Below are 26,776 nucleotides of genomic sequence, written 5' to 3' on the forward strand. Positions count from 1 at the left end.
ACATTATTTCCATCCAATCAGATTGCAAGATGACGTACTTCAGGAGGGCTCGGCTTGGCCCAGCCAGCTGTTGCACACCATAGTCCCTCTTCCCTGTGGGCAATTTCTGGAATAGCCAAGCCCAGCCCCACCAGCCCCCCCCCAACTGATAATATCCTGCAAACAGAGGACTGGATCCAGAGATCCTGTGTGTGGCATTCTACTCAAAGAATGCAGGCACTGTTTGTCTATTCTCTCTTCTCCTGCAGCCCCATGTGCCCTGTAAACCTGACCCTTGAAAGTCAGAAAACCTTCTTAAACAGCATGGGAAGTTGCACAGTAAGTAGTTGGTGAAATCAATGAAAACCGCCTCCCCTCCCACATCTGTGAGCCTCTGATGAATCAGCACCAGTTCTTCTGTAAATGGAAGTCTTTCAAATTGTGGAATGGTTGCTCTGAATCCAAGTCTAGCTATATCCCGGCACCACTGCCCCATAGGATCCTGTGACAAACCTGTTCACCTCTATGCCTCATAAAATTAATGTGAAATATTCATGATGCATCAATGATGAGTGCCCTATCCATCCCATTTCGAACTGGAATGGAGGGAATTGCAGGCAAATAGGCCCCATTCTTCAGTAAAGCAACATTGGTGGGGGGGGGAGTTGGGGAGAGAATGACAAATGCCTTTACCTTGCTGATTCACATTTATACCATGATCTCCTCTAAAACCCAAGTCTCTCCCAACAGCACTTGAACCTAAGCTCCTTCCTCATGTAATGTATTTATACATTCGTTTTTACACATACAATTGTGTTTTTTTCGTCCCCTTCATCTCGGTCTGTATTTCTTTACACTTATCTGTGTTAAATGTCCTTTTAATCCCTTAAAATTTCCCACCTCAACTTCCCATCTCGGATTTTAATCTTAGCTTCCTGTGTGATCAAGGTTTCTGCTTCCCCTATATTTTTCTTATCACCTTTCTCTAATTATCTCATGCGTTATTATTCTGAACGGTGGCTTAGAAAAGAATAGGACATCTCCTTTTTATATTATTCTTATTTCACTACGGTGTGACAACAATAATTTCCTAGGGTGGTTTTCAGCACAAGGAAGTTTTCTCTTAAGAAGTTAAAACCTTAAAACAGGAAAGCAATTCCATTTTCCCCGGCCGTGAATAGAAGGGGGTGAGTGGGTATCTGCCGACAAATCCTTTTATAAAATAATGTGGACTTACTTGAGCCAATGCAGCATCGCGCTCTTCTATCACTGCATTCATTTCTTCAGCTATTATTTTCTTTTTCCGTTCCTGGGTCCTGTATATTCGATCGACAATTTCAGCTCCACTCCTCCATATCGCCATCCCGGTGTCTGCATTGTTTATTCTGTTCAGTAATTCCTGTAATGTCTACCAACAGCATTTTATGTTAGTCAGACATGAAGTTTTAATATATTTTATTTAATATGGGGTTTTAATTAATAGGCACATGTGAATTGTAAATTGACTGAGTGAAGTTATTGAATTTTCATACTGCAGCAAAGATGTACATTATTAGTGTGTCAATTCTTCTTCCCCCCCACATCTTAGTTCCTGAAACCCACTCAATTGAACTTAAGCCTCTAAGATATAAGACTGACATCAAGAAATCTCCTCAGAGAATGGCTTACCATGTCATTTTCTTCAGGGTTAATATTTTCTAGCCTAGGAAAAAGGGACACAGAAAGCCTGATCAGTAGCATTTCCTTAGTGCAGCAAAATGAGTTCGCTTTTTAAATCTTTAGAACCTCAAGTAATTTCATTCTACTAGTCTTTAGAGTCAACCATGACATGGAACATATTAAAGTGCCACCGGCTCGATTCCATCTTTCAATAATGCTCCATATCTTCAGGTACCGACTTCAGAATGTTAAGTTATTAATGTTTACTGCTATATATGACTACAAGGATCAATTGTTCATATGTGCTTAGATGAAGAAAGTTCCCCAGCGACAGGAGCACAGATGCTCTTATTTATTTATTTATTTATTTCTGGGCCCGCAACTTTCACCAGAAATTTATATATTTTAATTTTGCTTAATGCAACCCTCCCAAATAATAATAATAATAAAAGAAAGCAAACACCAACACTCCAATCCTAAACATATTTACTTAGAAGTAAGTCTCACTACCTTTAATGGCACTTACTTTCAAGTAGGTTTGTGTAGGACTGCAGCCCAAAGCGCTGGAAAGGAGGATGAGGTTGCCTTGCTATGTTTTCTGCTTCTCAGAGGGTCAGAAAATAAGAAATTTATTTTTAAAATTCTTTCAGCCCAGCTGAAATGTGTGTGTAAAGCCAAGCCATTAAAGGTCTCCGTCCATCAATTCTTGAACAGCCCCACTCTTACCGAAAAATTGTTGTTAGTAGATTTACAGCTCTGTCAAGACCATTCTGCATAGCTGCAGACAGAAAACTAATGAGTTTGCATTAACTGGATCCCACCCCATTTTAACAAGACAAATGCTGGAAGTAAGTAATAACACAGTTTAACAGGTTATACAAGACTCTCTCTCTCTCCACATAGTTAATTTGATTGAACCAGCTTTTCACACAACGTAATGAACCCACTTTTTAAAAAAGAGGGATAAATATAAATAACCTCTAAAAATCAATGTACATGTGTTATCAGGATAGTTTAAAAAAAGAAAAAAAGGTAATGTACAAAAAGTTTGCAGTTTGCCCCTTTATCTGCCTCTGAAGAGGATCTCTGAATGTTATATGGGCTCCTGTTAGCAGGGGAGGGGTGAGTAATCAAGATCGGCTCGCTCACTGGGTGGGTGTCTGCTGTTTGGACAATAATAAGTATAGCCAAATGGACAACTTTGACAAGAACGTTTCTGGACACTGTTTCAAAGCCTGATGGAAAGGTGAATTTGAGTTCCTACCTCTTCATATTTTCCGTTCAATTTTTGATTGATTTTGGAGCTGGAACACATTTAGCAGAAATGATAGCAGCAGCCAATACAAAGCTGTGATTGTACAACCACTAACAGGAACTATACTGATGGTTGATGTACTACTACCTGCAACAGCTCCATCTTTTGCATTTTGTTTATGCAGCAGAACAAAACAAGCACAGAGCATCATATCCAACTAAGTCATACACTGAGTAAACCCACTGAAATAAATTGACGTAAGTTAGGCCCTTAGGTTCACCGGTAGCAGTGAATCTTTGAAGCATGACTCAGTTGGGTATGGTCCATAGAAATAATTCTATTTTAAAGTAATATAAGAAATGCGTTTGCAATGCAGCAGGTGCAGGGACAAGAGGGATACATGCTTTGATTACTACTCCTTAATAAGCATGTGGGTTTTGCTTTTTCCTGATGAAAATCATCTACTGGCCTTAAAGGTTTGATTGATTTTCTATATAGGGAAACTTCAGACCGACAGCCTTGTAGTCCAAGCACTGGACCCTTGCATGAAATGTCACACTTCCTTGATTTATTGCTGAATAAAATCAATACAGGACTTTTCTCTCTATATCCATGGCGATTCACCTTGTTTTCTGTCTCGGGAGCAAAACTGTGACCTGAAATCAATAATAAAAACTGCGACAAAAAAAGCCAATGGCAGTGGGCAAAAAATAAAACTCTCGTTGATGCGCTAACAACAGGCGCACCCAACTTTTAAGAGAGCCGGTGGGACACTTCACAAGCTGCTCCTCCTTCAACCCCCATGAGGTTCTCTGAGCTGCTACCTCACTAATCTACGAAACCTGTCAAATGGTTGCCAAGAAACCGGCAAGTACTTCCTCCTGTCTCCCAGATACAGGATTCAGGGTTGGATGCAACTAACAAGCTCCTCAGAGCTTTCCTCTTGTGCAATGCGGCCTACCCGCCCCCCCCCCCGTCTGCCCTGATATTGCGGGGGGGGGGGGGAGAGGTCTGGAGAATGCCCAGTACAGCATGTGGGTGGGTGTCGTTCTGTCTTGTTAGCCAAAATGCTTGCCTTGACTGAATTATTACCTCATTGTGGTGCTGAATTTCTCCCTAGTTTGTATCAGGGAACAGAATACCAGGCATAGGCAAAATCGGCCCTCCAGATGTTTTGGGACTACAACTCCCATCATCCCTAGCTAACAGGACCAGTGGTCAGGGATGATGGGAATTGTAGTCTCAAAAACATCTGGAGGGCCGAGTTTGCCTATGCCTGAGATATACCATGTCAGGGAACTGCCATCAGTGCCGGAGGGAGAGAGCAAAATCCAGAGGGATTCCAGAGAGCGTCCCGGGATTGGGAGAGGCAGCCCATCTTCTGGGGAAGAGAATCAGCGTAGCACCAGTGGAGAAGGGGGGCAGATGGGGGAAGCGGCGAGGCGGTCCCATGACTCCTTGCCGGGGACCAGCGGGGAGAGTAGAGGTCCTCCGCTGCCTACGCCCTCCTTGCGCAGAAGGCTTTTGCGCAGAGAGAGTAGGAGGAAACTAGGCGTCAAAGAGCTTCTTTGCTGGAAGAAGTTTAAGAAGCGCCCACTGACGGATTCTGCCAGCGATTGAGACAGCCACGGGTGAGTGGCTGTCCGGACAGAAAAGGTTCACTCAGGGAACCCAGCCAGGTGTTTGCACCGGCGTACGCACGAGCAACCACATGTAGAACCACTACATACCGTATTTTTCTGTGTATAAGACGCCCCCAGGTATAAGACGCCCCCTACTTTTGGGGACCCCAAATTTAGAAAATGGGCATATGCACTATTGTGTATAAGATGCCCCCAGATTTTTAACCTTATTTTAAAGTAAAAACAACCTAGTCTTATACATGGAAATGTACGGTATATAGCACTAATGAAGACTTGGTGCGCTAGTAATAAGGTATAAGACTATAGCTGTAGTAAGTCAACAATCTTTGCCTCCAAGGCTGACAAGACCTGCGGTGGCCAAGGATAAGAGGCTGAAAAAGTAGATAGGGCATGGGGAGAGTGAAAAAAAGTGCATTCAAGCATGCATGTTTGTCACGTGGAAAAAGGGAGTCAGATCCAGCAGAGTTCTTGCCCAAGACATTTGATCAAATAGCGGTAAGTTTTACATCTGGCAGTCAATTACGTACGTACGTTTCAAAAGATTGTTCCAAGAGTTTCATTCGTTTACATGCATCCTCCCTCTCTTCGTTGGGAAGCTTCAGCCTAGCCATGACAGCCTCATCGCGCTCTCGCTGTGCACAATGAATCTCTTCTACTAGAGCTACAATAAAGCAAGAGTTTTAAACATGTAAGTAGGACAGAAACAAACATGCAGGTTTTACCTTTTTGTTTGTGTGTGTGTCCTGCGATTCCTTGAACATACTGAAAGGAGCATTTGTCACTAATTTAGAGCAAGTTTGTAACCGTCCAGACTAATGGCTTTTCACTCCACACAGCTAAATCCAGTGCTTTTTTTTTTCCTTTAAAAAATGTTTAGAGGTAGGTACTCTCATTTTCCTGCTCATATTGAAATAATACCCCTCAATGAAGTCAAACTTAGATTCACAAATTGTTTAGGGGTATGTGTACCCCTGCGTCCCCCCAGAAAAAAAGCACTGGCTAAATCTGGTGCCTAATCTAATCTAATCTAATCTATCTAATTTATTTATTTATTTCAACAATTCATACACCTTTTAATTACATCTGTCTCTAAGCAGTGTATAAATAACTCAATAAAACAAGATAAAAGTAAGTTAAAACAATGGGATCAGAATTCAGTGAAAATGCCTTGCTAAAATAAAATTTTAAAAGTCTTCAGTCGGTGCAAGACGTTCAACAGGGAAGGGGGTGCCCTTCCAACCCACAACTGGAACAGATTGCCATAAATTCCCAAACGTTAGAGTGGACAAAATTTTATTTTCCAAATTAATTTTACTAATCCGTGGACACAATTCAGAGAGTCTAGGCTACTGGCCTTCATCTGTCTGATCTAAGGTGAGCTGAAGCAGTAGCACTACCAACCATACAAATACATTTGTTTCATTTCATTTCATAAAAGCCTCCAAGCGAACGAAACAATAACATCACCAGTGAAAAGAGTCAAAAGCAACTGTTTCAAACATTTAACAAAAAAACAAATAAATTAAAATGCACAATGAAGCAAAATCAGATTAAAATACACACCGACATTCTACACATCTGGACAGGCAAACAAAAAGCGTTTCTGGCAGGCGGCATAAAGAATAGAGTGAAGCTGCCTGCCTTATGTCAACAGGCAGGGAGTTGTAAAATGTAGGTGCTGCCACATTAAAGATCAACTTCTTACAAATGTGGAAGGGCTAGGATGTGGCACCTGGAGGATGGGGGAAGGCGGTTTCATAGGTAAACTGGTCTCAAGTTGCTAAGGGCTTTATATATGATTTAAAAAAATTAAGATATGGGTTCCCAAATGTAAGTTTGAGTTAACAGTGTGTCCCAGATCTGAAAAGGCTGGAGATTATTGCTGTAGGCCTGTCTAGAGGACTGAGACACTCAAATGAAGTGTGTTTATTTTTTTTAAACACATGCTGCATCCTTCTTGCTGTCAAATGAGACATGCCACTGCTACCAACACTTCTATCTCCACCCCCGTCACTTATTTCTGGTAACAACTGGAAAAAGAAGATGCCTTCTGTGAGCTCATTGGACTAACTTTCTCTACTGTTGCACTTCTATGGGCTGATTTTGGAGGTGTGAACAGTAACTATGATGGTACAGTTACAGGTAGGTAGCCGTGTTGGTCTGCCGTAGTTGAAACAAAATAAAAAAATTCCTTCCAGTAGCACCTTAAAGGTAAAGGGCTCATCTCGCTTTATTGGCTGAGGGAGCCAGCATACAGCTTCAGGGTCATGTGGCCAGCATGACTAAGCCGCTTCTGGCGAACCAGAGCAGCGCACGGAAACGCCGTTTACCTTCCCGCCGGGGCGGTACCTATTTATCTACTTGCACTTTGACATGCTTTCGAACTGCTAGGTTGGCAGGAGCTGGGACAGAGCAATGGGAGCTCACCCCGTCACGGGGATTCGAACCACCGACCTTCTAATCGGCAAGCCCTAGGCTCTGTGGTTTAACCTACAGCGCCACCACACGCACACGAAAGCTCATACCAATAACAAACTTAGTTGGTCTCTAAGGTGCTACTGGAAGGAATTTTTTTATGATGGTATAATACTATATGGCAGGGGTCAGCAAACTTTTTCAGCAGGGGGCCGGTCCACTGTCCCTCAGACCTTGTGGGGGGTGGCGGACTATATTTTGAAGAAGAAGAAGAAAGAGGAGGAGGAGGAAGAAATTCCTATGCCCCACAAATAACCCAGAGATGCATTTTAAATAAAAGGACACATTCCACTCATGTAAAAACATGCTGATTCCTGGACTGTCCGCGGGCAGGATTTAGAAGGCATTTGGGCTGGATCCGGCCCCTGGGCCTCAGTTTGCCTACCCATGCTATATGGGCTTTGAGGAGATGTATGAAAGAGATGTGGACCTGCTTCTCAATGGTGGTGTCCACACATCCCAGCCCAGATTGGCATTTAGATTCAGGAGTGGCTTTTATGTGGCAGGAAGGGCAAACGTGTTTCTTCAAAAAAAGAAAAATCAGAAAGTGAACAGAGTAATGGATCTTCACGATCTGTCCTTCCAGTGAGCACCCAGGGCTGATTTCCTTTTCAGGTCACTTCCGGGTTTGGTGCAGTCACACACATATTGAACACATGTAAATGGATGTGTGTGTGTGCCTGTAATATTATTTTATTTAACAAATCTGTACGTCCTAAAAGCACGCTAGACTATTTTTCATCTCCAAACATTATCCAAGCAGTTTCTCCTGATTTCTGAGCAAGGTTTGTTAGTGCTCATTTTTATACCCACAGCAACATAGGTAATTGGCTGATGAGAAACATCCTGGAGAAAGATTTATGGACTAGATGTGTTGCAGCATTACACTGTCAACCTAATTTCTTGAACCAACCTGGGACAATGGATAAAAGCACAGGAGTTGGGAGGAGAAATACCATTTCAAATCCATGCAGGTCACTAATCACTATCAGCCTAACCTATCTCATACAAATGTGGTGGTAAGAAAACACCTGCCATTGTGATCTCATTGGAGAAAGATGGAATGCACAATGTAACAGATAAATAAGTTCCCTCAATGCAAGTGCTATGGCTAAGACTCAAAACTAACGTTGCCATGCCACTCAGCACTGGTAAGACCACACACAGAATACTTTATTCACTTTGGAGCACTAAGTTCAAGGACTTTGACAAGCTGGAGAGTCACTGAGATAAAGGGTCTAGAAGTCAAATCATAAAAGGGTAGGCAAAAATAAATTAGATATGTTAAGCCTAGGCAGAGGGAAGCAGTGAGTATATTAAAAAGAGTATCACTAAGAAGAGGGGCAAGCTGTTGAGGGTCCATGCACTGGAGACCAAGCAAAATCTAAAACCTGGTTTTACATTACAGAGATGCTGATTTAAGTTAAGTATCAGAAAAAGTAAATAGAAGTATGGAATTCAGTGTTAAGAAACCTGTTCACAGCTCTGAGCACCAAATGGGACAGGAGCGCTGCCTCAGCAAACCTTTTGTACATGTGAATCAGTTCCTTTAAATCACGGGCATTGCGAGCTTTCGGTGAAAGCCAGCACCATTTTCATTAATTTTATTTATTTAATGCATTAATAAACCACTTCACGGCATGAAGTTGCCAAAGCAGTGCACAAAATAAAAATAGAATAAAGCACAGAAGCACAACCTCTAGAAAAATAAAATCACTTCAGCAAACTCCAAAAACTGTAAAATCCCAACCCTGCCCAGAGCCAGTTTAACGGGGTGCAAGGGGCACGTGTGGGGAGGGAGGGGTGGGGAAGGCCCCCTTGCACTAGCAGAAGTCCTTGTGCGGATTTCTGCTTGTGGGTCCCATTACTTGAACCCAACCCTTTAAAACCATTTCTGCAGATTTGCAATTAAATGACTAGGTTACACGTCAGGTACACATTTCTTAGACAAGAAGGTTTTCAATACGTGCCTAAGCATCATGACTCTAGGCACCTGTCTAATTTTGGCTGCTGATTGATTCCAGGGAGGCTGGAGCTGCAAGATTAAAATCCCTCTTTCTTATACAAGTGCACTCCACAGGTGCATTGGGGCAGTGCAGCTGATGGGGTGAGGCAGTCTAATAGGTAACCTGCTTCCAAGTTGTCCGACAGAGAACTCTGGAAGGGAAAAAAAGAGTGACCTACTATTTCTGGGTAGGATATCGTACTTCAGTGGAACTACTGGCAAGGACTTTTAGGACTCTTGTTCCAAAGTCACCTTTGTTATTTCCTGGAACACCAAGGTTTACCTTGGCAACAATATTTCAGCCAAGCCTAGTATGTTTAAGTTGTTTTTTTCTCTTTCTTTTTAAAAACGACATTTTAATTGAAATGTGAAGCTTATTGAAGTCAACGTGCATTTAATGTCAGGGGCTAATGATATGCAAAGTGAGGGGAGGGAGATAAGGAATTGGCCAAAGTTAAGCACACTTAAGCCCATTGATTTCAACGCAAGTGTTGAGCCTGACTACAACTCAACAGTTCAAACAAATCAACACGGGTGCATTTTGCTTCAAAAATGATAGAAACATAAATTTCCAATTATTAAAATGTATTTTAGGTTATTTGTAACAAGATTACTAAATACCCAGCCTACAAAAATGATTTGCCCCTTCAGAAATATAATTGTCCCCAATCCATCAAGTCTAACAGACTTGTAGTTTTAAGACAGATAATAACTGTAAACAGGCAGTTTTTGTAAGGTACATAGCTATTTCAAAGTTCGCTTAGAAAACCAACATAGCATTTTAGCTGGAATTTGCTCATTAAATACCCATAACTGTAAGGCAAATTATGCTGGAATGAATAAGGCAAATACATATGCTTCTTTCTTTTTATTAAATGTAAAACCTGCTGTTAATTACATTGGCTATGTCATATAAACTTTTCTCTTTTAACTATTAAACGGAAGTCTTTACAAAAGTCATTAGAGATCCTCATTCTTTGACTTGTATAAATTTCAATATTTGTTCAGTAAAGGTTCACAGCAGTTAAATTACATTAACAAATATTATTAGCTACTATGTAAGCCAACTAAGTAAAATACTTATATTGCAGGTAAAACAAATCATTGGGTGTTTACGATAATATTTGGATATGTCCATTTTTAAACAAGCTTATCAAATATCCTGTAATTCTTAGTCAAATGAGAGAGACTCAAAGTAGATCTTTTCCCCCAAATGCTCAAATTTGTTTAGTAAGCTAATTGTTTTCTAATATAGGATAGAGCAAATATGAAGAAGCTGAACCATTCGGAGTATGAGTTTACTGAGTCAAAGCAGTGTACATATTTTCTTAGTTAAACCTGATTCAGTTGGCAAACCTTTCGGCCACACTTTTTAGCTACCTTTAAAATACAGTAGTAGCAAGAGAGGGTGTTAGAAATCATGCTAGTATAAACATTGGTTCACGATTCTCCAAACAACCGAACCTTGGAGAGGAGGTGGGTGAGAGGAAGGGGGGGGCATTTCCTAGAAAAGATGTCTGTTTGCTGATTTCTTAGGGGTCATCTGGATAAATATAGAAACTGAACTGATGGCAGAAAAAAGGGATATTTAAAAAAACACCACACTTGCAAAACTCGTACGGTCTGGATTTTTTTAAGGACTTAAAACAGCCAACAGCTAAGATCTACAAGTAAATATAATGCACAGAACTCTTAACTTTGTACTACGCCACACTGAGACTTAATTGTTGCAGATTATTTCTTGCAAAAAATCCAGTATGATTCCCCCCTCCTTTTTTGCAAAATGAGAATACCACCTACAATTTCTCCTTTCTGCAAGAAAAATTAAAAATAACAAAAAATGGCACCTAAAATGTCAACATCTTTAGAAGCAGCTCCCTCCCACATTTCCACCCCCCGTTTCTATTGTGTACATTTTCTAAGTTTTCTTCGCAGTTCTGATTGCAATCGTTGCTTAGGTATCCTCAGTAAGTTAAAAAAAAAAAAAGAAAGGAAGAAAGAAAGAAAGAAAGAAAGAAAGAAATTTGCTGCAATAATGAGGAGACTGTTGTGAGTAGTTTTGTGATTTTGGATTTAGTATTCAGGATTAGGGGCTGTTGAACTCTGGGTGACCTAGGATTTTCCTTAGAGCTGGTGAAGGAATGATCACAGGACTTCTAATGGATATGCACAGATGTCTTCTACCCAAAAAGGTCAATAGAAGGGACGAAAGGGTACTTTTTATGTTGAGGACATCTCTAGTAAAGATAAAGCTTTTCTAATCTGAAAGATATTTTTAGATTATACAGGCCTATATAGAGTTAATATGTCATGGGAGTGGAAAATGGAGAACAAATAACATTTTCCATTTTTGTTCTCATTTTAAAAGGACGGGGAGGAGGGGGGCGAAGAGAGAGATAAAGCTTGTTCTGTCATGCCATCCTTTGAATCTGAGATTCCTGTAATGGGTTGCTTGCTTTTCTTCTTCTTCGTTCATTAATGGTAAATCTACTTATAATCATTTTTTGTTTAGTTAATAATCTCCTGGAAAGGAGTAAAAAAAAAAAAAAAAGGAGTAAGGAAAATTGTTTGGGAAGGAGAAGACGTAAGAGACCTAAAACATGAAATTTCTTTGGTGGGGTTTTATTTTGGAGTTTAGCAATTGTTGCAACCCAGAGAGCTTTGGATCCTCTCCATGCCAATATAGAAATTTGTGTATATATGTACGGGTCATTACAATATGGTACTAATCAGATTGTGCACGTAACGTATTGCAAAATACTGATAATCCCAGAAAATTTTCTAAGGACCAGATTGTGGTCCTGTTAAAATGAATGGAAATAGTCCCAAGTCACGATACATTTTTTATTATGTTGTTCTGACGTCATTAGGATAACTGAAATGTAGAAGCATTAGAGAGACGCACGAATAAAATAGAAGTAGAACAGTTTTTGACAGGTCAGTACTAGGAATTACAGACTTAAAGTCATTTACATATAAATGTGACTTGGTAGATAAAGCAATGTGTGCAAACACAGATAGAATGTGCTGACACCCTTGTCGCCGTGTGTTTGTTGTATGTATTTAGTTTGCAGTACTCAACAGCTCCTAAATTTTGGGTGCTGTAAATGTACTGATTTTACCAAAGAACCTGAACTGTTTAGCAATAAGCAAGCAAAGAGACATTGCACTGTGGCATTCCTGTTTACTCAGCTACGCAAAAAGAAAATGAAAGAGAAGGCATGCAAATGAGAATACGTATACCTTTATCTACACTGCATTTACAGTTTCTTACTGAAACCAGTCCTTGTACCGATGTGAAAACCGCCCTCCTCCTTTCAAAATAATATTTTTTGCAGTGGTGACAATGACTTTTCAGGATCTACACTACTGTCTTGCAGCCGCAATTCCAAAAATCCTTGCTTAGCTAAATAGTGAAAATTCGGGGATTTTGAATTGTATGCAGATGAATGTCTCTCATCAATAAAGTAGTCTCTCAAAGGAGCTACTGGGATACTTCTGAGTCTACAGAAGGGCATTTTGCTAGCAAGAACATACACAATTAACAACTATATTGAATAATTCATACACATAGCATATTGATGACCGGCTGTGTAATCTTAACTGTGTCTACTCAGAAGTAAGTCCCACTGAGTTCAATGAGGTTTATTCCTAGGTGGGATATATGATTGCACTTTCAGTCACTGAGAATTATTCTATAGTTTCAAAACGTGCTATCTGGCATCTGTGACACAAGCTTATTTTATAAATGTACCCATATTTACAGAATATGGTTTTACGCTGAGGCTCCCCACCTCACACATTCTTCATATGAATTACTAGAATTCTTGAGAAGCAAAACCACTGCCTTGTTTCAAATTTCTTAATGCTATGAGTTGAGCAAGTTTACAGAAGTCTATGGCAAATCTCTGATTGATTTTAGTGGAAGTAAACCACACCTATAGTGCATTAAAAGTCTTTGCCTCTAGCAAGAAACCATCAGATGAAAGGTTTAGGAAATGAATTTGCATAACATATGAATCTTACACCAAAACTAAGGCTAGATACATACTGTATATAGAAAGAATAATTTTACGACTCAATTATTAGTAAAACTATGTTCGTTACATACTTTTAAAAATAGAATGTCACACATATTTAGATTTATAAACACAAGGGTTGGGAACTGTTGAGATCTTTTGGCTAAAGCCCAATATTGGCCTTATTTCAGTTTAATTGGAAGAGGATCTCAAATTCATCTTCTCCATGAGATATCAGGAACCTGGATTTCTCTTTGTATCAAAGGTTAATAAGAAATGTGTCTGCAAAAGTCAAACAGCATTAAATATCAAAAACTGATTATTATTCCACAGGAGTTGTTCTGTCATTCATAATCTCTCCATGCTCCAACCTTCCACAGCTAATCTTTAATGGATGACATGCAAGAAAGAAAAAATAAATGGCATCTAAAAAAAAGTCTGTCGATTGAGCTTAAATGAAATGGTAGATATTTCCCTTTACTGATCAGCGAAAGATAAAAAGGAGCACTTTTAAGGTAATATGGAATTACCAATGCAAATATAATCGTTATTTCTTGTGTGTCACTGGATTGTTCTCTCCTCCAAGCCCAAACTGTTGCTTGTTTACAACCACAACAATCATAACTTTTCCCACCTCATTTAAAGTAATGTGTGTCACATTTCACTTAAGTTTTAAATCCTCATTGAAAGGCAAAAAGGAAGAGTGAGACAATGACAGAAATTTGCAGGGGAATTTAAAGGAGCATTTCAAAAGAACTGGAATATGGAATATACACACAGAATACAAATTAAGGCAACTCTGAAAAATGTTTCCTGTAAACAATAAACTCACGACAAATTACTTGTGGCAATTATTTGTGGTGCTGCCCTCTATTTTATAATATGTGCACAATGTTAGTTGTTTAGGGGAGCTGCATTTATTAAACACAGATGCAGCCAGACTATAGTTTTATAAATGCTTGGCACTTAAAGCATTATGGTGCTGCTTTTAAGTGCATATTTAACAGCTGTATATATGTGGGATACTGCTTTCTCTTAATCTCACCAGAACTGTGCAGGTTATGAATGATTCTCAAGCTGGGTGTTTGGAACCAACACCCCTCCACCCAAATTCCACACTGTAAATTACTCTGTGCTACTCAGCAAAATTAGATAACCTTATTTTGTGTGTGTGGTATGGTCTCTCTACCCTGGTTTTCTGCCTGCTAAAAATTTGTGGGGGATATTGTCCTTTAACTCCTCTCTGCTTCTGATGTTCATTATAAACCGCTGAAGGTCTCAGCAAAAGGCAACATTTTCATACAAATGAGGAACAAACAGTTAAATTATTGTTAAGGGTTATTTATAAATAAAAACAGTAGCAATTACCTGACTTTTAGCATAGACAATATATTTTCTCAATGGCAACACGGCCACTGGCCAAGGACTTTAATAAAACAACAAATATGAACAAACTGGCTACTTAACTGTGTTTACCTGGAACATCCTGCCCTATTGCATGTGTTGAACCAGCTACAGAATTTTTTAAGGTGGTTTTTACTGAAGCGGCATTTAGCTACTAGAACAAGCCTCCAAAACCTAATACTCTGGGGCTGATTGTGCCCCCATTTTGTCTACCCTTAAGCTCCTAAGTTTCAGCTTCATTGGATAACATCAGGTTCTACTATTACAAAAGACTGAACACATTCATAAGAGTGAAAGGTACCACCACTGGACATAGCAAAGAAATGGCAGAGCTGGGGAGGTGAGGAGCAGCAGAAACAGAAAATGAAGGAAGAAAAGGGTGGAACTGAGATAAGGAAGTGGAAACTATATTCTTCAACGTCTCTATGATGAAAATAGGGACATCCTATTCCATAATGATAATTTTACTATTTATACCCTACACATCTTACTGGGTTGGCCCAGCCACTCTGGCCAGCTTCCAACATATATAAAAACATAACATTAAACATTAAAAAAACTTCCTTATACAGGACTGCCTTCAGATGGGGTCAGAAAACTCCATACCAGGCGTAGGCAAACTCAGCCCTCCAGATGTTTTGGGATTACAATTCCCATCACCCCTGACCACTGGTCCTGTTAGCTAGGGATGATGGGAGTTGGAGGGTCTGGCAAACAGACCCGATGAGGGTGGGGGAACCTATAGTTTATGGTGGTAAAGAGAAAAGGGTGCACACTGTGGACCAGACAAAGAAAAAGAGGTAGGATTAACTGGGGGCCCTTAGAAAGGCCTTTAATGGCCTCATCTCCTTCTCCTAGGCCATACCACCATCCTCTCCTAAATTCTGGAATGTGTGCTTGAACTGTTCTAATGCCTTCCAATTGCCTGGATGGAGAGAGATGTCTGTAGAAATCCATGGCTTCTCTGTGGTTTGAATGCAGCTTACAGTACAACTGGAAGAGTCACACCTGTTGCTCTGCCAATCTTTGCCCATGGAGGCCCAGGTGGTGTCTGTGGCAAAGAGACATGTATAAGACGCCCCCTATTTTGGGGGACTCAGATTTAAGAAATGGGAGAAGATGGCTCAGAGTATAAGACGCTCCTCTAATTTTTGACATTATTTTTTAGGGGGAAAACCTAGTCTTATACACGAAAAAATACGGTAACTCTGGACAGGCTCCCTGAAAAACCATCTTCCTCTTCACTACCCATTAAGGGTACTGAGATCATTGGCAGTTTTGCCAATGTTTGATGATCATCAGCTTGTAACATGGAGGTGTGCTTCTTCACAGGTGGCACCACGGTTGTGAAAAGCCATCTCTGCTGAAATTCAAGAGGTCTCCTCAGTGTGGACATTCCACCAGCTCCTGAAAATGCAGCTGTTTAGGCAAGCATTCACCTGAATGGAACTTGTGACTTTATTGTTTTAACTGTTTTAAAACTGTTTTAATTGCTATGTGTTTAATTATATATTTTAATTAAGGATGTTTTAATGCTTTTCTGCCTTTTAATCACAGATTGATTTTATAGTCATAAACCACTGAGAGCCATTTTGACGTACAAGTGATATCCATTAATAGTATGAAAAATAAAAATATTCTCTCCTCAGTGGTGCAGTGCAGTGAAAGGTGGGGTGGGCTGTTGGTTGGGTCCCATATGTTTCTCTTATAAACAACAAAGACCGCATTCAAAATTTTATATTATGAACTATAATCAGCCTTTTAGGGTGCTTTGCAAATATTATCTTTGTAATTATTACAACAACCCTGCAAGGGACGTCATTCCCAACTTGTACACAGCAGGAATGAGAGACCATAGATTGCTTAAGGCTGTCTAGCAGTTCCTAGCAGAAGCAAGATGTGATCCAGAAGCTTCTAGGTTTGCATCTCAGTCACTTTGTTACCACAATAAAGTAGCTCTTGAAAACATTATTTTCCTGCTGGTGTTTGAGTAAGTTGGACTTTGGTCTCTTGGCCTTCAGTGAGTCAGACTTAAGCATTGCACTGGTTTTTTTAATATAAAAACCAAGGCCTAGTCTTACTCTTCTTCCAGCCATGCCTGAATCAAGCAAACTGTTAGCCAGTGTTTTTTCAGCAGAAGGTAGCCATGTTTTGTGCATTCAGAAGCCTCCCAGTTTTGGCCAGTTCCCGCTGAAAAAAATCCTGGCAACTTTCAGCTTCAACAGAACAAGTACAAAAGGGACAACAGCCTCACATAAAGATGTGTTAACCACCTCTTGCTCCTCCCTGGTCAACACCCCACAACTTGCAGGCTGGACAGAGGGCAAGTGGTTGGATGGTCAGTCAGAAGCGCCTTCTGCACATCCTCAGGCCTCAACAGCAGGAACTATTGGGACAGACTTGGATAAACTATCATTTTTGCATATTCAAAATCTAACAGTGGCACATTTCAGATCAGGTTGAAAATGCTTTAGTTTCTCTCATCCTCACACTAGCTCACTAAGGCAAGTTCCTATCCTTCCTATTTCAGATATGGTCAACACTGATTTAGATCTGATACGAGAGTCTTTACAACACATTACTCATCAGCTAAAGCCTGGTGCCATCTCCAGGAATTAGCCTGCTAGCCTTCAGTGGACTATCTGTATGCTTAAGAATGTAAGGGTGGTAATATTAAAAAAAAGCCACACACATTTTTAAGTGAAGAGACAAATCATAACATTAAGAAGATTTAACAGAGGACTCCACAGACAACTTCATTCTTAATTGGACATAATGTTCAAAATTACAGCATCAAATCTGTTTTCAAGTTTTCTTCCACAAAATATTGACTGCATGGATTTTATTTTTTACACACACACACACACACACACATACACACACACGTTGTGGGTATTTGGCGAAACGTTTCTACTAATCCTAATGATTGCCTATTTGTCTCCTTAAATCACGCATCCGTTTAACCTTAATCTGCTTCAGAAGTAGGCATACTGACACCTTCTGTGGTTTCTCAGCCTCTGGGTTCCCCTAACATTTTTGTCCTCTAGTTTATGTTTCCTCTTCTTCCATCCATCTTCCATTCCATTCCTGCTTTCACACCTTTGACATATACAGTGGTACCTCGGGTTAAGTACTTAATTCATTCCGGACGTCTGTTCTTAACCTGAAACTGTTCTTAACCTGAAGCACCACTTTAGCTAATGGGGCCTCCTGCTGCCGCCGCGCCGCTGGAGCACAATTTCTGTTCTCATCCTGAAGCAAAGTTCTTAACCTGAAGCACTATTTCTGGGTTAGCGGAGTCTGTAACCTGAAGCGTATGTAACCCAAAGTACCACTGTATACCACTTTCTCTTCAACTATAAGAAGCTGTGAAACGCTAATTGCCATCTTTCAACAATCATTCCACCAGCATCAGGAGATGGAAAGCAGGGACAGTGCTTCTGGCCAGCTGAGAAACCAGCAACATTGGGCTTCTTCCCTCTTTGAATTGTTTCCATTGCAGCCAGTCATTGTAGGAACTTTGGAACTAAAAACTAATGCCAAAGTTGGCTTTTATCCTCACTGGGACAGCATCTACTTCACATTCAAAAGGCCCATATTCAATCTCCAGCATCTCCAGGTAAAAGTCCTACAATGCCAGACAGTGCAGAAGATACTGAGTTGAGCCAATGGCCTGACCCAATACAAGGCAGCTTCCTATATCTTTTTATATTGTAATCCTGAAGGGACAATTTGTAATTCGCTCTGGGAGGCTTTTTGGCTGAAGAGCAGAGGAAAATGCTTTAAATAATTAAACGAACGAATGAATAAACTAACTAAACACTAAGAAGGAATAGCAGCCTCTAGTGGCCACAGAATTGAGTTGGTCAACTGACCATTTCTTCTAAAATATGCCCCGGTATTTCTAAAGAGGCATGTAGCAGCACACAGATTCCCAAACCCAGGGTCTAACTTTGCACAAAACCAAATGTATACTAATACAAAAAATGTTTAACCCAGCTTTTTAAATGTGAAAGGACTGAATCATTATTATTCCCATTTTCTGCCCAGATATATAAAATGCTAGGGCTCATCTAAAACCACCCAGTAAATTGACGACTGGGATGAGACTTGAACACAGGTCCAAGGTACAGTCCTATGCATATTTTCTTTGTATGCGAACATGAACATCCACATTGATGGTGTGCATATTTTCCACCCTAGCTATATTTCCTTGCTGTTTTAATTCTCCATCTGCTTCCTTGCACTATTTCTCCCAGTTAACTTCTTCTCAAACACCAAAAAAGCAGGAATCTTACTAACAAGGGAAGCTGCTTTTGAATTTCAAAGCCAGTTTTGTCAACAGCCTGATTGGCTACTATGGAAATTCCGGGGGAAACTTTTTGCATGTGTGTTTCTTTCAAATGCGTGTGTGTGCGTGCACACACACACACACACACACAAAGATACATGTTTGTTAGACATAGATAATATTTATAAAAGTTATCACAGCTTTGATAAATTGATGAAAATATTGTTTTAGTGATTATATAGGGATCAACATTCTGTATTTTGTACTCTTCCTCCCTGTTTCCTATTAACAAGGGCTTTTCAGCTTGAGTTTTATTATTTTAAGATCCTTCTCAAAGTACAAGGTAAAAGTTTTATAACACACTTCCCCAGTGCCTTTTATTACACACTCTTCTGTCATGATTTTATCACAATTTCAAATGTAAGATAAACATTCATCTGTATGTTGTATCTGGATGTAAAAGTGGAATCTAAATATGATAAGCAAAACACACAATTATGGGTATTAAGCAACCAGGTTTTACTCAGAGTAGACTCATCGAAATGAATAAACAGGATTAAGTTAGGTCCATTAATTTCAGTAGGTCCACCCTGAATAAAACTTAGTTTAATACCAACTGCAGTGATTAACACTAGTGAATCCCAGCAACATACAGTATTAACATCTTTTGAAGACAACCCAAACTAACCTATCTTAATTCAAATACATCTAGGAAAAATCTGCTTTTGAGATTTTTTTAAAATAGAAGCAAAATGTATAGAGTTCAGCAAAGCACACAATATGTGCCACCTTCAAGTGCAGGATATGGGGTTCTCCATAAACAGTGTGCAGGATCTTACCCAGGGAACCATCCATACATATGCCACTTCTGTGCACAGATCACCCTGCTGGATTATGGCACATGTGTTTTTTATCCAGTTTTCCTCCATGAGCTTGAATGAGCAAAGAAAGTCTACACTGAATAAAATATTTCTCTATTATATACACAGAAGTAAAACGCTGTGCAAACATCCCCAAAACAAACATATAACTTGGAATTTAATCCAAACAGTTCACATCCTGTAAATGTTTAGTTGGTAGATAATCAAGATGTAACTATGATCTATGTAAGGGTTTTATGGTAGTTTTTTTATATATATGTCAAAAAAACTATAGGGTTACTTTAAATATGCATTTAATTTGTGTTGTGAATATTTAGGGTTCTGTCATTGTGATTCAGAATGGCTAGCCTATCTTACAAATGTTGGTAATATCAATCAATCTCTTTACTGACACTGTAGAAAGCCAATCAACTGACAATTAAACACTATTCCCCAACCCACTTCCATTCACTTTGCCAATGAGATGGGAATGACATCAGATCTACTACTATTAAGCATATTACGGAGAATTAGCTTTAATAATGTTACAACCTTTTCACAATCATGCTAGCGAAGAAGCCATATTCCCGTTTCTCTTTCAAACCTCTTACCAGCTTCATAACATTGTCACCAAGTGTCCTTGTCTACATATGTTTACCATTACATATATTTACTCAAGGAACTTACTTTAGGATCTTTAGCCCATAGTCATGGTGAGCCACACCCAAAAGAGTTTTCTAAGACGAGGAACTAACACCAAGACTCTGGCTTAGAATAAAAGAATATGCAATTTGTTAAAGAAAACAGAACATAGGCTTCAAGTTGGACAAGCATCTAATGAGTCCATCCCCATCTCTAAGGAATGCAAGAGACGACTGGGAAGAAAGGGTCATGCAGGTGATAGGGACAGGGAGAGAGAAAAACTAAAGGAGGCTACTGGAGGGCAGAGGGCTGAATGAGGTTAAGAAAAGGAGTCAAAATGTCAATAACATGATCCTGAAGCTGAGGCTCCAATACTTTGGTCACCTGATGAGAAGAGAAGACTCCCTGGACAAGACCCTGATGTTGGGAAAGATGGAGGGCACAAGGAGAAGGGGACAACAGAGGACGAGAGGGTTGGACAGTGTTCTCGAAGCTACCAGCATGAGTTTGACCAAGCTGCCGGAGGCAGTGGAAGACAGGAGTGCCCGGTGTGCTCTGGTCCATGGGGTCACGAAGAGTCGGACACGACTAAACAACTAAACAACAACAAACCTGGATAGCTGGAGAGAAAGAAAGGAAACCAGAAAGGAAACCAGAAAACAGATATTACTGTTATTACTAGCACGAGATGGAGGCAGGGAACTTGATCAGCTGAGAAGCAGGTTTCCTTAAACTGCCCAGTTCTGTGCTGATCAAGAGATGATGGCGGTCTGGCCCTGATACTGATCCTGGCCGTTGTATTGATACAGGAAACTGTGGTTTGGCCTCAGTACGATGCGTGGAGCAAGCCACTGGCGAAGATCTATCATCACTCTAAAGCAACATTTCTTTCATTGGTTAAAAACCTGAATTCCCTGCTCACCAAACAGAGGTTCAGGTCTCCAGCTGAGAGAAACATGAAGATCTCCATACAAAGGTGTGTGGAAGGAGGGGTGGTAGCATCTCTCTGAACAAGCTAAAACAATAAGTGGGTATTTGAACTGCTGGTTGAAAGGTAGTGGCCGTGGTAATCATTATTTCCCTTGTTTGTTCAGGACCTTCCAACAAAACAAACAACCTTTTTGTGATTGGATTGACATGGTGTTAACAATTCATTTAATGCCCAAATCAGTATGAATACAGGTAAAGCTCTTACTAATACCAGTACCAGGATGTTAAAGCCACCTCTTTTCCAAGCAACTTTAAACAGCCTCATATAAAGAAGTCAAAGCACCCCTCCTTTAGCAAATACATCTAATGTTCATTAGGCCACGTCATATAGCAACCAAACGGGCTGTAGGAGCCCTATGGCCATCTGTTAAACGCTCATCTACTGCACCTGCAGCCTTTTCCGCAATCTTCGCTTCTGCCACTCTCTCCTGCAGCTCTAAGTCCAGCTTTATAGTCTTCAGCTCCTTGTCTTTTTCAGACAGCCGGTCCTGAAGCTGAAGAGTCGAAACGGCGACATTGTTATTGGTATGTAAAAGTGCACGGGCACAATATTAACTTGCAAGAAAGAGATGCATTTCGTTCTCACAAAATGACTCTCTCAACAAACATCGAGCAACGTAAACACAACTCTTACATTTTTGTTTTCATATAAATAACTTTAAAAAATGAAATTGCCGCCCACTTCCATCCTGATGCGTTGTGAAGGGAAAGGAACCTACCGTATATTCCAGATTTAATTTCACAAACTCTTAACCTACCTAACATACACACAAAGAGAACAATCCTAAAGCATGTTGACCAGAGAAGGGAAGTTTCTGGAGCTCAGCAGAACTTACCCGCTAGAAAGGGTGCAAAGTATTGCAGCCTTAAGCAAAAGGTCAAGGCCCCCAAAGTGTGCTAATTTACCTGGTTGAGTTTTCAGATGTGGTTAGCAATTGCAGAACAGGAATTGCTCACCCTAATCTACAGCATAATTCAGGGGTGGTAGCAGAGCATTATCCACATAATTAAATTGATATTTCTCATCCCTAACCCCACCCAACTGTAGCTCCAGTGCTACGTCAAACATTCCATATTGTACAGCACAGATAGGTGGTTATTAACAAAAGTAAGAGCAAACAAACAAACAAACAAACAAACAAACAAGAAAAGCACACTAAGCCACATGGCCAAAACATTTGGAAAGGATTGAGTTAATATGCCTGTCACTATTGATTTCATCATTTGTTGTTTACCTGTGCTTTGTTAATTTTTGCCTGTTGCTTTAAACTCGTGTTTTAATGATTTTACTGGTGTTTTTTGCAGCATGCTCTGAAATCTCTTCATGAAGGGTGGGATTATAAATGGAATAAATAATAATAATAAACATACATACATACATACATGCATGCAACAGTCTTAAAAGTTAAGGGTGCTAATAAACAGTGCAACAGAGGTTTCAATTACTCCATACAAGAAACTTCAAATAAACTGAGCAAAAAATAAAAAGTCTCTACACTCTGGTTTCTCTTCTGAGTGTATATATCCTTCATAATGAAAACTATGTTGCATTTTAACAGAAGTGTAATGCATACATATTTTTCAGCACTTGAGATCAATAATAATCTGTAATTTCTAACTTATTGTGTTACTATCTTTATTCTAAAATCCACCACTTCTATCACTTAACGAAAAAATGCAATGGTTAATTTAACATTATTATTTTGATAATGAAGTGTGATTATATCTGCAAAACAATTTACTGAGGATTTTACCATTTAATTTATGAAAAATAGATTGCTGTTAGTATAACAAAGCACATTTGAGGGATGCTTAATCTGATAACGTCAAAAACCTTGCACAGACTGACTGTTCTGAGAAGTGGAAAAAATACTGTAAATATGTACAATTTTTAATGTACAATGGATCTCTTAATCATCAATGCAAACCAAAGAGTTTGCTTTGTTACATGGGAGTCTCTTTCTATCAGCTTTGATCCAGGTTATTCAGAGTGTTTAATTAAATCATAGTCAGTTCTGAACAAGGCCAGCCTTTCCAAATTTCCAAATCTGAGCCAAAAAGAATCTAGATGGCACTATCTGTGATGTCACTGATTTTAAAACAAAAACAAAAAGGCAGACAAGAAGAATATACAAAGATTAACAAACCATGAATCAAATGATCCCTGCAACAAAAGGAAGCTATATCTTGTCAATCAAAACAAACAATAAAGAAAAATTAGAGTAAGTTAATAGGCTTAGAATATTTCACTGTACCTTTTTATTGTTTGTCCTTAGAACGTCCAATTCCCTTAAGAGGAATGCAATATCCTTTTCTTTATCTAGGTTTGCTGTGACATGTAAAGGATCCATGTTGTCAGGCATAACTTCTCTTCTTCCTTGCTTTTCAGTAGAGCTAGAGTGAAAAAAGGAAGAAAAACTTCATTGATCAGTTCGTTCAACAAAGAATCTTCTCGTTCAAAGTGATACTTGCTACATTCAGGGGCAGGACAAAAGCTGTGTAGTAAAACACACACATCGCACCCAGAAGGTCCCATGTTCATTTCCTGGCATAGGTTTGAAGGAAGTAAGTCTGGGGGGAAAGCCTCTGTACAAGACCCAGGTGGCAGTTTCATACCAGTTCACACATTCATAGTTGTTCCTGGATTTTTAATACTTTCAAGAAATGCAATGCAAGAACTGCTGCTTCTTAAATTTACATCCATAGCACTGTTTTGTAAAGTTTTACATAAACCATTTGCTATAAATGCACAAAGCATGTGCAGATGTGTCTTCCTTTCTGTCCGATGAGATACCTGTTCCTGTTCTGCAAAGAGTCTCAACCATCATGTAACTACAGAGGTACCTCGAGTTACAAATGCCTCAGGTTACAAACGCTTCAGGTTACAAACTCTGCTAACCTGGAACAGTTACTTCGAGTTGAGAACTTTGCCCCAGGATGAGAACAGAAATTGTGTGCCGATGGCACAGTGGCAGCAAGAGGCCCCATTAGCGAAAGCACGCCTCTAGTTAAGAACAGTTTCAGGTTAAGAACGAACCTCCGGAACGAATTAAGTTCGTAACTAGAGGTACCACTGTACAGTGATACCTCAGGTTAAGAACGGACCTCCAGAATGAATTAAGTTCTTAACCTGAAACTGTTCTTAACCTGAGGTAACACTTTAGCTAATGGGGCCTCCCACTGCCGCCGCGCCGTTGCAGCACGATTTCTGTATTCATCCTGAAGCAAAGTTCTTAACCTGAGGTACTATTTCTGGGTTAGATGAGTCTGTAACCTGAAGCGTCTGTAACCCGAGGTACCACTGTACTTACACCAGTCTCATCCCATCACTTTTCTACAACTGCCCACTGAATTCTTGTTAGCTTATTTAAGAAGTTCTCTCCCGTGATAATAAAAGAAACTGAAGGTGGGATTCAACCAAGTTCTGCCAGCAAAAGCTCTACATAAGGACTTCCCCATGTACTATGGGGATTCCCTCCTCCTTCTCCCCTATGTGCCTTCAAAATTTGCTTGGTGTGGGGTCAGTAGAACCCCTGGAACAATGTGCATGGGGAGGAGGAGGGATCATTCCATAGGGGGGAAGCCAAAAAGCTTGCCCTGGCAAAAGATCACCATCATGTGATGCTGAATGCTTCCCTGAGCTTTTAAAAGCCTCAAATGAACAGCTTGCTTACCTTAACCTTTTATCAGTGCAAGAGACAGTGAGATTACGTAGCTGCAAAATTTTGGTACAAGCAGTTTGCATAATGCTTAAACTGGATGTTGGCTGATCAGAACAGTTTAGATGTTCACTTTTAGTCTGAATGGCTTGTTCTCTTGGCTGTGATTTTGCTGGAAAACTGTGCAAATTCAGGTAACTGGGGGCAGAGACATCGTTCTTTTGCTCAGAATTCTGCTCCAAGATTTCTGTTAGAAAAATAACAACATTTTACTGTTTAATTAAAGAAGATGAAAGATGAGCATTTAATGCAGCTGAATGACAACGCTGCTGGCTTCTAAAGAAGTTCAGTAAAAACTAGTAAAATTTAATGCCAGCTTAACTGCCAGGATTTCCACAGCATGGAAAACCAGCTGTGTGGATTAGTAAGTTGAACACAACCTGCATCCATGCATCTAAGTAGCAGAGAACAGGAGCCCCAGCACATTTCCCAAAGTCATTCAGTACTGAACTATACAAAAAGTCTCACATACGAGTATAACTCTTCCAAGACTGTGATTGTAATCAGACATGGCTTCATCGTTGTTTGTTGCAAAAATACAGTTGTTAACATGATCCAAAGTTTATTGATCACGACAACACGACAAGCTGTGGGAGCGCCTTGTGAATGTGCTTGAAGAGAAGGAAGGGAGGGGAACTATATGAAGAAGAAGAAGAAGAAGAAGAAGAAGAAGAAGAAGAAGAAGAAGAAGAAGAAGAAAAGTTTGGATTTGATATCCCGCTTTATCACTACCCGAAGGAGTCTCAAAGCGGCTAACATGAGCCTTAAGGATCATGTGGCTTATTCTCATCACACTAAACTATGGTCTAACACAAGAGTGGGGAAACATTCCCACCCTAGCAGATCAACTGTGACAGATAGTTGGGACAATCCATCTGTCAATCACCTGGTAACAGATGATGGACAAGTAGGTTGCTCCACTCACCCATCAGTCCCTTGCACAAAGCTTCCCAAGCGCCCAACAGCTAGCTGGTTGTCGAGTGCTTGACAACCTCTGCACAAGGGACTTTGCCATCCTATCCTCAACACTTCCCAAGCAGTGAGCATATAGCTGGAAAAGCTGCTTCATACAGGGATCAGCTTCATGATCAAGTTCCCCACAAAGACCTCAGTCACAGCTGACCCACCTATGTTTCTACATGCCCTATTACAGATGTCATATATCATATCATGACTGCTGCTCTGACATCATTAGGAAACTGATCCACAAGATGTTCCTACAGTCTCTGCACAAAAATTCCCTAAAATTTTCAGAAAATTCTGCTGTGCTTCCAAGGAACTGAATGCACGTCTTCTTTGCATCTTTAACAAAACTATTATGCTATGGACACCTTCATGCAATTCACTATTTACCCACTAAAACAGATAAACTAACATTAGCGAATAGGACCATTTTCCCCCTGTAAGGATAGCTTCATATACAGGGAAGTGTTCTATGTGTAAACTAGATAACTGAATACGCAAATGAAGTTAATTTCTCAAATATCCGGTTGACATTACTGCAATCTGCTTTTTCTTGAAGGAACAACAGCAGCACAATCACTTGTACAGGAAATTTTCCCTTCAAGCTGGGGTTTCTCAAGACCAATAATAGAAAGAACATGAATCTCAATGCCATTTATATTCTGGTGACTTTTAAGGTGATCAGTAGTGGAGCGCATGCTTGCCATACAGACAAGTCCTAGGCTCCATTCCTGGTAAGATTTCCATCTGAATCCAAAAGATCCAATGCCAGAGCTCTGTAGACCAGAGATTGGCAACTTGTGATCCTCCAGATACTGTCCAATGGCAACTCCCATCATCCTTGTTAACTGTACTAGTTGGGACCAATGGAA

General features: G+C 40.0%; 1 protein-coding gene across 4 annotated transcripts in view; it reads right to left on the reverse strand.

Moving 5' to 3' along the window:
* MIPOL1 (mirror-image polydactyly 1) overlaps nt 1-26,776 on the reverse strand; it is a 191,921-nt gene that overhangs the window by 108,765 nt on the left and 56,380 nt on the right. For all 4 annotated transcript variants that reach the window (XM_080978774.1, XM_080978775.1, XM_080978776.1 and 1 more), the window contains 6 exons: nt 24,897-25,128; nt 23,478-23,616; nt 21,611-21,716; nt 5,068-5,197; nt 1,648-1,681; nt 1,217-1,387 (listed from right to left, as the gene is read on the reverse strand). In XM_080978774.1, coding sequence (XP_080834900.1) covers nt 1,217-1,387; nt 1,648-1,681; nt 5,068-5,197; nt 21,611-21,716; nt 23,478-23,616; nt 24,897-25,128 — 812 coding nt within the window. The remainder of the gene's footprint in view (nt 1-1,216; nt 1,388-1,647; nt 1,682-5,067; nt 5,198-21,610; nt 21,717-23,477; nt 23,617-24,896; nt 25,129-26,776) is intronic.

Source organism: Podarcis pityusensis (assembly GCF_964106645.2).
Source record: "Podarcis pityusensis genome assembly, chromosome: 1".
In the NCBI taxonomy this organism is placed as follows: Eukaryota; Metazoa; Chordata; class Lepidosauria; order Squamata; family Lacertidae; genus Podarcis; species Podarcis pityusensis.